Source organism: Canis lupus, chromosome 6, assembly GCF_011100685.1.
Source record: "Canis lupus familiaris isolate Mischka breed German Shepherd chromosome 6, alternate assembly UU_Cfam_GSD_1.0, whole genome shotgun sequence".
Classification (NCBI taxonomy): domain Eukaryota; kingdom Metazoa; phylum Chordata; class Mammalia; order Carnivora; family Canidae; genus Canis; species Canis lupus.
In genome coordinates this window covers 22,681,573-22,694,538 of record NC_049227.1, presented here as the reverse complement: position 1 = coordinate 22,694,538, position 12,966 = coordinate 22,681,573, and the positions used below count along the sequence as shown (strand labels likewise).

Below are 12,966 nucleotides of genomic sequence, written 5' to 3'. Positions count from 1 at the left end.
TTGAATCCTGGCAGGGAGGCCCCCAGGCCTGGGATCTTGGCCTCTAAATGCTTCCTCCCTCAAGACAAGACAACTGGCCTCCCTGGGCCTACCTTCCAAAGCATGAGGCAGCTGACAAGCAAGCAGTTAACTAAAGAACATAATTTCCAGTTCTGACATTTTGACACATGCCATCAGGGAATAAGCAGGTAGAAATGATCAAGTAACTGGGTAGGGAAGTGGCTTTGCATGGGGATTGCAGGAGCTGGCAGGAGGGTGGGGGTGGGGGTGTCTCGCTCAGAGCAGCTGAATCCTGAAGGATAAGGAGAAGCCGCTTATTTGGCCAGCTGGCCAGAGAATATTCTGGGCACATGGGGCAGTGGCCACAGGGACCCTGAATTTGGAAATATCTCAGAATCTTGCTGAAGTGTAACACACAAGGGAGAGAAGAACCAACGTAGGGCGTTTGCATTTCCTTCTGCGAGCAACAAGGGGCCTCCAGAGGGTCCCAAGCAGGGGTGCACCCTGGTCCAATTCACAGTTCAAACAACCGCCCTGACCACTGCGCAGAGGAACATTGAGAACAAGAGGGGAAGCAGAGGCTCCTGCAGGAGGAACACAGGACCGGGTGCTGGTGGCTTGTGGTTGCAGAGGGAGCCTGCGATGGAGAGAGGAGGACAAGCCAGAGGCACATTCTGGAAGGGGAGCATTGACAGAACCTGCTCGAGTCCCCCGCCCTGCTGGGTCCCCTCCCCTCTGGCCACACGGTGAACTTCCAGGGCAGGACTCTCTGGTTCACCTCAGCTGTCCCCAACCCAGCACCTGCCTCAGGAAACACTTGCTGAATGGAGAAATGTGGTTTCTTCCTGATTTCCCTTTCACTCCTGAGGACACCGGAGCCCAGAGGTGGAGTAAGCTGCTCATACCTGCCCAGGGTCAGTTCGCGGCTTAGATGTCCCAGCCGGCGTGGGACCCATCTTGTTCTGCCAGCGAAGGGGGGGCAGGGGCGCCAAAGGTGCAGGGCATGGCTTCCTAATCTCAGCATGCAGCAAATAACAGCTGACCTCACAGGGTTACTCTGAGGATTGAATGAGAGGATGTATGCAGAACTGTGCAGCACGGATGGGGCTGGCTCCTAAAAGTGGCAGGCAGTATTTCAAAATATGGGGCTTAGAAGACAATATCACATTTCAGTGGCTATTTCTGCAAGAAAAAAAAATATGCAAAGACTTTTTAAAGCTCTTCCTTACAGAGCCTCGAGGACACACCTACAGACAGCAGAGAGCGCGATGCGCCATCCACATCCCACAGCCACGACTCACTTCCCCTCCTGTCCGTTCTGCAGCAAAGCCCAGACTCCAGGGTCTTTTCACCTGTAAAGAGCTCAGAACATATCTGCCAAAGAGAAAGACTGTTTTCCCCCCAACCAAACCGCCAAGCCATTATCCCACCTGAAAAGAAAACAATAATTCCTCAGTACCCTTAGCTATCCGGTCATGTTCACTCACAAATGTCATATCTTTTTGCTTGTTGGTGTGTGCGAATCAGGATCCAATTAAAGACAGCACATTGTGATTGCGACCCAGATCTTTAAAGTTTCTATTCTTTAGTAGGTTGTCTCTCTTTTCTTCCCTCACAATTGGGTTATTTCTCCTGTTGCATTCCCCAAGGTCTGGATTTTGCAGGTTGACTTTCTTTGGTGTCTTTGAACGTGTTCCTCTGTCTCCAGTACTTCCTGTAAATGGTGGTTCAAGACAGATGCTCGGTCCTGTCCGGGGAAGATTTTTATGTTTTACTAGCAATACCAACTCTTTGGCAGCCTTTGCACTTCCATCAGGAGACGGGCAGCACTGGCCACCACCAGTGTGCATTCCCCAAGGCCATTCATTTATCCGGGATTTATCCGGGCTGTGAAACAGTGATCAATTCACTGCCTCTCCAAGCATTAGCTGGGTCAAACCAGAACTGTTTTAATAGCTATATTAAAAGAAAAAAAAAAAAGTCAGATGGAAGGAGCTTTAGATTAGAAGAAACTTGAAAGACATCAACCAATCACATATTAGCTTCATTTAGATCCCAGTTTAAACAAATAAATTGTAAAAACAAAATCAACATGTATGAGATGATTAGAAGTTTGAACTAAATATTTAATAATATTAAGGACTTTTTGTTAGTTACGTTTAACATTGGTAATAGCAGTATTTTTATAAGAGTTCTTACTGGGACACCTATGTGGCTCAGTGGGTTAAGCATCTGCCTTCAACTGAGGTCATGATCCCAAAGTCCTGGGGTTAAGACCCGCATCAGGGGCAGCTTGGGTGGCTTGGCGGTTTAGCGGTTTAGCGCTGCCTTCTGGGCGTGATCCTGGGGACCTGGGATCGAGTCCCACATTGGGCTCCCTGCGTGGAGCCTGCTCCTCCCTCTGCCTGTGTCTCTGCCTCTCTCTTCCTATCTCTCATGAATAAATAAATAAAATCTTAAAAAAAAAAAAAAGACCCGCATCAGGCTCCCTGCTCTGTGGGGAGGCTGCTTCTTCCTCTCCCTTTGGGTGCAGCTCCCCCTGCTTGTGCTCTCTTTCTCTCTGTCAAATAAATTTTAAAAATATTTTTTAAAAATTTAAAGAGTTCTTACTTTCCAAGATACATCTGGAAATGTTTACAAATAAAATCATGCTGTCTGAGATTTGCTTGAAAATAATATGGAAGGGTGATGGGGGTGGAGATGAAGCATTAGTAGCTATGCTGTGATGATTCTTGAAGCTGGTCTTCACGGTCTAGACTTTTTTGTGTTTGAAATGTTCCGTATCCCAAAAAGTCTTTTTTAAACTGAATTCTTTGAAACATGTTATACCATTGCTACTGCCGTGAGCTAATTTATGGAAACATTTCTTGTTGCTGTTGACTTATTTCCTGAGGAAACATTCCTGGGACATAGGAGAGGACCCTGTATAGGGTCCCGCACACCTCGTGGTAAAGCTCAGTCTTTCCTGAGCTCTGTTGGGCCCTCTCCTGATTCATCCCCTCTCTGACCCACCACGTCAGCACTTCCCTCCGTGCGAGAGTTTCCAGTTTGCCCATCGCATCTGGCTGGATGCTGTGGCTCCCTGCAGGTCGTGAGTCCTGAGCAGCAGACCATCAAGGAGACACCTGCTAGGGTGAGCCCCGCTCTCTGGCTGATGGTGTTTCTTTTAGGAACTTCACGTCCATCTTCCACCCTGATTATGGCAACTGTTACATCTTCAACTGGGGCATGACGGAAAAGGCGCTCCCTTCGGCCAACCCTGGAGCTGAGTTCGGTGAGTCTTGGTTCATCCTGGAGCCGGAGCCGTGGGGCTTGGCATCCCCACCAAGTGGGCCTAAAAGACCAAGTGACCACAAGCTGCGGAGGGGGAGGGCCTGGGTCAGGCAGGAGGCGGCACAAGGGGAAGTGGTCATGGTTGGGCCTCTTCTGTGTGCAGGGAGCCGTTCCCTTGTCCATGCAAAATGAACAAAACGTTTTACAAATTTAAAAAACAAAGGAAGGGTTTAAATTGAGCCCAAGTTAGGAGAGCTGCCTAGGATACAGTCTTCACAAGGAGGAGAGTGCCTGGGAAGGGAACGTTTGGAGCAGCATTACATATGTTTTTTACCTAAAGGGTTGCAAATAATCATAATCAGGACATTCTAGAAAGTTACAGACTTTATCTTATATCTAGTATGTGCGAGGCTGTATGGCTTTTACCTTATGGGAACCAGGGCTTTTTTCTTTTTCTTTTTATGTTTGGAATGCTCCTTTTTGGTTGTTTTAACAAAGTAGATATACAATGTGTGCTGTTGGGGGCAGAAATAGGGCCCATGCTTTGAGGTTTTGACGAAGTCAGTTGACCTTGGTAAATGTTATAGTTTCCCTGGGAGCCTAGGAGCAGGGCTCACAAATATTAAAAGTTGCAAATTTTCTTTATCAGCCTCACAGAACTCCTCTAAACGTCCGGGGTAGGGACCAGTGCTCCCATTTTGCTGATGAGGAAGGTGAGGATTCAGAAGCAGTATAGCTCAGGGATCAGAGCTCAAGCTCCTGTACCTGGGGGGAACTGCGGTTCCACCACTGATTCCCCACCCCCCCAGGTGATCCTGAGCTCAGGACTGAACATCTTGAAGTCTTGGTTTCCCCATTCAAAGACAGGTAGCACAGGAAAGCCTATCACATACACCTCCCTGTGTCATTGCGGCATAAGGCAGTCACTCGCCTCGCACGGTGCCTGGCAAAGTAGGAAGTGCTCAGTACATGCAGGATATTCTTTGAAGGCTTAAGGAACTTGCCCAGCAGCACACAGTGGACACTTGGCAGAGCCCACACTCTTAGCCTCATTGCTACGTGGTTCTTAAGTGAGACAGAGAAAGGGTGACGGAGTAAAGAGAAGCAGGGAAGCAGGAAATGGCTGATGACAGAGGCCACACCGTTGGCCTGTCTCTGGGAAAAGACTCACGGTGGCCTCAGGATGGCTTTGGCAGCCTGGCTGTGAGCGAAGCACAAGTGGGAGTGATCCTCCCTCCCCTACCCCATCAGCTTCTAACTTCTCGGGCTTCCAGGAGGCAGGTTGTTATTCTCAGGATCAAGGCTGTTGGTCAAGAGGGCACGTGGGTGGGGGTGCTGACCTCCCTTCATCCAGCCGCATGTCCCTAAGATCACCATGTATCAGAAACATCGGTCAACTCACTTCATGGGGGCAGATGATTAAGACCAAGGAGCTCAGCTGCCTATGTTAGAGCCCCAACCACTCCCCTTCCTTGCTGGGTGACCCGGGACAAGTCCTTTCACCTCTCTGTGTCTCCATTTGCTCCCCGTAAAATCGGGATTATGATAATACCTTTGCTCTTGTGAGCACCAGTGATGTATGGTAAATCACTTGGCCCAGCACTCAGCACCTAGCAAGTGCTCGATACATGCTAGCCTGTTGTCCTACCCACTCAACACAGCCCTGTGGTGCATCAAATATGCAGTCTAATCTTTGCCCTCAAGAAGGGAACCATCCAGTGGGGAAAACAAACAGTAAAAGAATCATATAATTGAGGCACGTACTTGGGAGGAAATTTCCAGAGCTAGGAGATCTAGTCTTAGTAATCAGGGAAGGCTTCTGGAGGAAGTGACACTTCGGCTGAGATCCAAAGGAAGAGCAGGGGTTTCTAGGTGAAGGGTGAAGGGTGAAGGCAGGGACATAATTCCAGAGTAAGGGAAGAGCATTCTTGAGGGAACAGCATTTGTGAAGTCCCAGCAGCAAGAAGGAGCTTGGAAGCCAATAGAGATTGAGGGAGGAGAGCAAGGACCCATGTGATCTGAGGTAGGGTGGTACAGTGCTGCACCCCCAGACTTACCTGCCATATGGAAAAGAGATTATGGGGCTGGGAAGAGACATAGTAGCTTGAGCTAGGATGGGGGCCTCGGAGAAGGCAAGAAGTCTCAATTTCTCAAGATAGAGCTAGCTTCCTAGGTGGACCCTGGAGGTCGCCTTGGCTGGGTGGGGAGGGGACCTGGACAGGTGGATGGTGGGTCTCCCTTCAGCCTTGGGATGCGAATTCAGTAGCCCCTTCCCACAGGCCTGAAGCTGATCCTGGACATAGGCCAGGAAGACTATGTGCCCTTCCTCACGTCCACGGCCGGTGCCCGGCTGATGCTCCATGAGCAGAGATCGTACCCCTTCATCAAAGATGAGGGCATCTATGCCATGTCGGGGACAGAGACATCCATCGGAGTGCTGGTGGTATGGCCGCAGCCCTAGGGGAGCTAAGGGTGGAAGCCCACCTCCCTTGGGGTCTGTTCTTGCCTTGTCTTCTGGCTGGAGCCCCCCTGCCAGGGCAGCCATGCTGGGGGGAAGATGGGCATCCTCTGGCACCTCCCAGGGCCTGTGGCTCTCCATCCCCTTTTGGCATCCCCACTGACCCCCATGCTTGATGGGAGGGAGGTACAATGGGGGCTTCCTAGGGGTGACTGAGACCTCCAGGCAACCTCTCTGGACACAGGACAGGCTGGAGCGCAAAGGGGAGCCCTACAGCCAGTGCACCGTGAACGGCTCCGACGTCCCTGTGCGAAACCTCTACAGTGACTACAACACGACCTACTCAATCCAGGTGGGAAGACAGGGCAGGCCTCAGGACCCTGGGACCATGGTCGTCCACATCGACCAGGCCCGAGGCCTCAGGGCTCTGGGGGAGCTGGTCCTGGCAGGGCTGGCTCTACTAGATTTTTGTTGGTGACCACAGGGTGGTTTGGCGGGTATTGTGGCCTTTGGGGTTATGGAACCAGTCCCATCCCTGGGTGCTCACCAGGGCCCAGGGCTGCTGGCCACTGCTCGTCCCCACCCCTCTGTGCCCTTGGGGATGCCCAGAACACAGGGATCTCACTCTGGGGTCTCCCTGGAAGAACTCTGGTGTGGGAGAGATGCTGTGCTAAGGGGCTCACATGTGTTATGTCATCCTTTGGTCCTTTCTCTGCCCCACAGGGGAGTAATAGCATTTATTAACATACTAGTAATGGCATTTATTTTATATATATATATAATTTATTTGATGTAAGTATTAATATACAGAGAGTAGCAGGCTCATCATGTGCTAGGCGGGCACTGTTCTGGGTGCTTTACATACATAGATTTACTTAATCCTCACAATGATGCTAAGATGTAGATAATATTATTAGGAATGAGGAAATTAGGGTGTATAGGCTCCAGTACAAAGGCCTCATCAACTTACCTGGGAAGTCCCTCTTGGTATCCGGCCTCCATCCCTTCTCCTTCCACCGAGAGGCCTGTCCCAAGACCCAACCCCAGTGGAAAGGACAATCTAAAATCTCTGCACAGGTGATGAATGCGATCACTGGTGTATACTTCTCTCCCAGCCCAGGCTGCCTTTGCAGATAAGAAAACTGAGGCCTGCCTCTCTGCCAGTGGGCCCTGGAAATCCACGCGCCCCCCACCCGCCTACCCTCCTGCCCACCCTGTCCAGCTGACCTGTGCGCCCCACACCCTGACCCAGCCAGTGTGGCAGCCTTCTATCTGGAGGGGCTTCTGCCTGCAATGGGGAACTTGGGGGAAGCTTCCAAGGGATAATGAAGGGATAGACAGACAGGCAGCACAGAGGGAGGCCACAGAGGCATCAAGCAGGCCCAGCCTTATAGAGACCTCATTCCAGAAAAAGCTCAGCTCTTGCTTTATCCAGGGCAGCCACCCCTCTGGCCAGAGACCTTGGGAAAGACCCAGACCCTGGTCACGTGCTCTGCTTGCATCCCTCACCCCTACCCCCAGCCCCTCCACCAGCCTCTGTCATGGGGCCTGGAGAGGACTCCTCCTTTCCAGGCGAGACAGTGAAGTCTGGAAGAATGCAAGACCCTTGCCCAAAGTCAGAGCTCCCTGTCCGACCCCACTGGCCCCCTCGCCCCAGCTCTGTTCCTCCTGGCTGTGCCCGCAGGGAGGCCACAGGTCTGTTGGGGAGAACAGACCTGTGGGCTGTTCTGGGCTGCGAAGGAAGAAGCCCGCAGCAGATGTGCTGGGCTGCGAGGGGAAAAGCCCGAAGCAGAGCCAGGAGCAGGAGATATCAAGGGTTGGGGCGAGGGATCCACCACATGCAGGACCTGGGAAACTGGACAAGCAGAGACACATGAGTAACAGCCACTTCCATCCCCAGGCGGCGCCAGGACCCTCTGGCTTAGCCCACAGGTGCAACTGTCACCCTGCTCCACCCACAAGGGACCGCAGGACACATAGTTGGGCTCTGAGTGCACTGGAACCAGGTCGGGGTGACCTGAAATCCCAGCACGAGTAGAGACTCGGCCCACAAAGTCCCCAGGGTGCCATCCCCACTCTTCCTCCCCCTATCCCCACCAGGGGACATTCTGCTCACTTCCTCTCCCATCAAGGCTGGCAGCCCTGTTAATAAGAACCATCAGAGTGTTGGCTGTAGGATTTGGAACAAGCTGCCCCTCTCCATGTCACGTGCAGACCCCAGCTCTGAAAGGTGGCGGGGCCATCCTCTGAGAGCTGGGTCTGGCCTGAGTCCCTCTGCGGGGACCAGGGAATGAGAGGGACAGCGACATCCTGAGGGTGGGAGGGTCAGGTGGTGCAGCTCCTCAGCCAGAGGGACCCCTCCCCTGGCTCCTTGGCTCCAGGGACGCCCTCCCCCTGGGGCTAGGTTGGGGACATCACAGTCACATCCGTGCTCTCCCGCCCTCCCACCACAGGCCTGTATTCGCTCCTGCTTCCAAGACCACATGATCCAGAACTGCAGCTGTGCCCACTACCTATACCCGCTGCCCCGTGGGGAGAGATACTGCAACAACCGGGAGTTTCCAGACTGGGGTGAGTTGGGGGCCAGGGCAGCTGGCCAGCTGTGCCCCTGCTTGCCTGGGCTGTGACCACAGAGCAGGGGACAGAGCTGTGTGTCCTCAGCGGGGCCAGGGGTGTGGCCAGGCCTGAGCCTCCATGGCCCGCAGCCCCCCTCCCTCCTGCTTTATGTGTGCCACGTAAATGCCTACACACACGTGAGATGGGTGTGCAGCTGCTGGCGAGGGCACGTGTGTGTGTTGACATTTCCTCATGCACACAGGAGAGGGCATCTGTATGTTTGAGTCTTAATGCACAGGAGCACTCAGGACTGCAATGCATTTGTACGTGTGTTCATGCTCGTGTATGGATTGTTTCCAGCGTTTGCATCTGTGTATGCTGGTTCGTGTGCCCACATAGATGTGTGCGTGCATGCACCCACATGGCCACAGCATGCTGTCTGTGTCTTTGTGGGCTCACCGGGTCTCTCCGTGGGGTGCTGGGTGGGAAGGGAGACTGAAGTGGCCCCCAAGAGTTTGAGGCCCTAAGCCACAGAAGCAGGAGCCCTGGTGTTGTCCAAATATAATGGATGTTGTCAGAGGCAGAGAGAGGCCCAGCCCCGCTTAAAACCAATGAAATATGCAGCCAAGAGGGGGAGCCTCTCCGTTTCAACCTCCCATCTCTTCATGCACAAGGTGCAGGACCCCAGCATCCAGCCCCCCGGCAGAGGGGAAGCTGCTCACACCCTGCTGGGCTGAGTCTGGGATGTTTGGGGAGAGGCTCCTCCAGGCCAGACTGGGGTGAAACAGCTGGACATGGAGACAGGGAGGGAAGGGCTGACCCTCTATGGCAGGAGAACTTGGACAGACAGCTCCCCCCCACCACCAAATCATGGGCCTTGGGGGCCATGGCCAGGAGGGCAGGGGGAACCAGAGGCTCAAAGGGAGAGAGGAAGACCTCTAGAAACCCTCCTCTAAGTCTCTCACCCCCCACCCCGTCCTGCTCAGCCTATTGTTACTCACACCTGCGCATGAGCGTGGCCCAGAGGGAGACGTGCATCAACATGTGCAAGGAGTCCTGCAAGTAAGTGTGGGTGCAGAGACCTGAGGGGAAGGCATGGCGGGGCAAGGGTGAGGGGTGCAGAGACTCAGGGGGCAGCGATAGGCGCCGTGGAGACTTGGAGGGCAGGGTTGGGGGTATAGAGACCAGGGCAGGCAGGGGTGGGAGGCATGGAGACCAGGGGGAGGACACAGAGACTCGGGGGGCAGGGATGGGGGTGCAAAGACTGGGGGACAGGGATAGGGGTACAGAGACTAGGGGGGCGGGGGTGGGGGGCACAGAGACCAGGGGCTAGGGGTGGGGGCACGGAGATTGGGGAGCCTGGGGGAGGGGTGGTGCTGGCAGGGACAGCGACAGCCACGGAGCTGCCTTCTCTCTTCCAGTGACACCCAGTACAAGATGACCATCTCCATGGCCGACTGGCCTTCTGAGGCCTCTGAGGTGAGGCACTGGGGTGGCCCGGCTCCTGGCCACCCATCTTTGGGCTGGGGACAGGTCTGGGCCTAGGTCTGTAGGCTATTGGTCCTTCCACCAGGGTCCCCCAAGGCACTGTGCCGGGGACACAGCACTGAACGAGAAGGGCACAGTCCTTTGCTCTTAGGGAGCTTGCGTTCTAGTGGGGGAGATAGACAACGTACGGAAATCAGACCATTTCCAAGTGTGATCATGGGAGCAGGTAAAGAGGATGCGTGCGGAGTAACCAGGGGAAAGCGCTTTAGACAGAGGGGTCGGGGAAGACCTCCCTGCAAAGGTGGCATTTGAGTTAAAGCTAGAGGGGCTGAGGCAGCCTGGGCAGAGGAACAGCCCATGCCAGGGCCCCAGGTGGGAAAGAGCCGGTGCAGGATGGCAAGGCCTCTGGGGAAAGCTTCTGGAACCCAGAGAGCTTCCTCCCTGTAACAGCAGCCAGCGTGCATTCTTACCTTCCTCCTCTTGGTGCCAACACATGGTCCCAGGGGGCCTTCGGAAGCTTCGGGGCTGTGGTCTACAGGCCCCTGACCCACAGCAGGGCCCCTGGTTGGGAGGGGATGCTGCAGGTGCCATAGTTTTCAGCTGCCCTCTTGGATCCCAGGATTGGATTTTCCACGTCCTGTCTCAGGAGCGGGACCAAAGCACCAATATCACCTTGAGCAGGTGAGCCTAGAGTCTGGGTGGGGCTGGGGAAATGCAGAAAATGGGAGGAACCTGAGCCTCAGGGGAGGGGTTGGGATATAGGGCAGCTACTCAGACACCTTCTCAAACTGGTCAGATCCAGGAGGAACCCTGGAGGAGGAGGACTGGGGAATGAGAGAGAAGCCAGCCAATGGAATTCAGGGTCTACCACCTCCCAAAGGAGAGGCTGTTCCTCCTTAGGTCACCTGTTCATCCACCCATCCATCCATCCATCCATCCACCCACTCATACATCCATCCACCCACCCATCCATTCATCCCTCCATTATCCATCCATCCATCTATCCATTTGCTCCTCTACCCACCTATCTATCCTACTCATTCCCCCATCCACCTATCCTTCCAGTCTTCCACCCATCCATCACTCATTCATCCATCTAATCTTTCTCCCATTCATCTATCCAGCCATTCATCCCCCCATCATCCAGTCATCCATTCTTCCACTCATCCATCCACCCACTTATCCTTCACCCATTTCTCCATCTTTTCATCCATCAAACACAAACACAAATTGAGCACAGGAAAGACACAGGTTCATTCCCTCGGGAAGCTCCAGTGTAGAGGACAGGAGTATGCCAGCAGTGATGAGAGTCTGCAGAAGACCCTTCCTTGGGGAGCACAGCAGGGAAGGAGCTATTTGTCCCCTGATAAAGAGCAAGGCTTAGGACTCTATGCAGAGCCTACTGAGTACAGGCTGGGGCCCTCTGAGGTGGGAGAGGGGAGCTCAGAGCTGTTCCTTGGGGCCCACAGGAAGGATGCTGGGCAGAGATGCTCTTTGTGGCCCTCCAAGGTCCAGAGGGCCCAGGAGGGGCAGCACTTTGGGTTCTTGCTTGGACCTCACCGCCCCTGGTTGTGGACATGCAAGAAGCCCAGCCAGAGGACTGGGGCAGCCCCTTGGCTGCCTTTCCTGTGAGTGTGGGTGCTTGTATATGTGTGTTTGTGTGTCTTGGAGAGGGGGCACCAGCCCTTCTTGCTGCCCCTACAGGAAGGGAGTTGTCAAGCTCAACATCTACTTCCAAGAATTCAACTATCGCACCATTGAGGAGTCGGCAGCCAATAATGTGAGTCTGGGGGCTCCCAACGCTTCAACCCTGTTCTGCTGCCCCTCCCCCCTGCATCCTGAGGGTGGGGAGTCCCTAAAGGAGTCCCAACTGGTTTCCCTGTGCCGAGATGGTCACCCCATCCCCCTTCCTGGCCAATAGCCCACCTCACAGGAAGCTGTAAGGGGAGGCTTAGGGCAGGAATGTGCAGCCTGACCCCTAACCCCACCAGGCTGTCAAACCCCTGCTCCCTACAGATCGTTTGGTTGCTCTCAAACCTGGGTGGCCAGTTTGGCTTCTGGATGGGAGGCTCAGTGCTGTGCCTCATTGAATTTGGAGAGATTCTCATCGACTTTGTGTGGATCACCATCATCAAGCTGGTGGCCTTCGCCAAGAGTCTGCGGCAGAAGCAAGCCCAGGCTCGCTATGCTGGCCCACCGCCCACCGTGGCTGAGCTGGTGGAGGCTCACACCAACTTTGGCTTCCAGCCTGATGTGGCCAGGCCTGGCCCCGATCCTGGGACCTACCCTGATGAGCAGACCCTGCCCATCCCAGGCACCCCACCCCCCAACTATGACTCCCTCCGTCTGCAGCCACTGGATGTCATCGAGTCTGACAGTGAGGGCGATGCCATCTAGACGAGGGAGCTCAGAACTCAAACCCGAGAAGCTGAGATCATTGCCCGAAGGCTTCCCTTCTGGGTGCTCTCTCCAAACAGCCAGGATCTGAGGCCAGAGTCTTGTTTCCCTCTACAGAGAGACCAGCAGCTCCTGGCCAGTCCCAGGTAGAGGGCTCAGTAGGGTCATGGTGCTGGTATAGATGTGGGAAGTGCATACTCCTTTGGTTTCCTGCCCACACCTCCAACCTGACCCAATCCTTGGCCGGGATGTCCGCAGCCAGGCTCCAGAGACCCTAGAATACCCTCACCTGCAGGCTGGCTAGTTTCTTCCCAGTGCCACCACCATCTGCTCCAGGGACAAACAGGCAGACATGCTGTGCTGCCTGTCCCCAGAATCTTTTCTGTCCTGGCCTTGGCTGACCTCTGTGAATGGGTTTGGTAAGGGCAGCAATTGTGGAAAGCAGAAAGAGCATGAGGCCCAGGGGTGGGGTGGAGGAGGGGGCTGCTACCAGGTGGCATATATTTTGTTCTAGAAAATAAAAGTAGAAAACATGCAGCTGAGCTTTGTTCTTTGTCGGACTGGGCAGCTGGAGTGCCCTGATGCATCTCCAGGGGTGGGACAGCATTCCTACTGGCTTGAAAGCCAGGGCCTGGCCAAGGAAAGGCTCCCAAGCAGGTGATTTTTAAAGTCCCTTTCGAGTTGTCCCCAAAGCAGTGGTCTTAGGACTTAATGCCATCCACCATACTTCTTTGGGTTGCAAGGAAAGAGAGAAAGAGAGTAATACCCAAGATTCTTTCAAGTGAAAGAACCTC

At 54.1% G+C, this 12,966-nt stretch overlaps 1 protein-coding gene across 1 annotated transcript in view; it reads left to right on the top strand.

Annotated features, from left to right (window-relative positions):
• The window catches only part of SCNN1B (sodium channel epithelial 1 subunit beta), a 41,715-nt gene extending 29,006 nt beyond the window's left edge, over nt 1–12,709 (top strand). The window contains 9 exon segments of the mRNA NM_001313864.1: nt 3,171–3,274; nt 5,553–5,716; nt 5,976–6,083; nt 8,185–8,302; nt 9,274–9,349; nt 9,709–9,766; nt 10,395–10,456; nt 11,480–11,555; nt 11,792–12,709. Coding sequence (NP_001300793.1) covers nt 3,171–3,274; nt 5,553–5,716; nt 5,976–6,083; nt 8,185–8,302; nt 9,274–9,349; nt 9,709–9,766; nt 10,395–10,456; nt 11,480–11,555; nt 11,792–12,172 — 1,147 coding nt within the window. The 3' untranslated portion in view covers nt 12,173–12,709.
• The last annotated feature ends 257 nt before the right edge of the window (nt 12,710–12,966 follow it).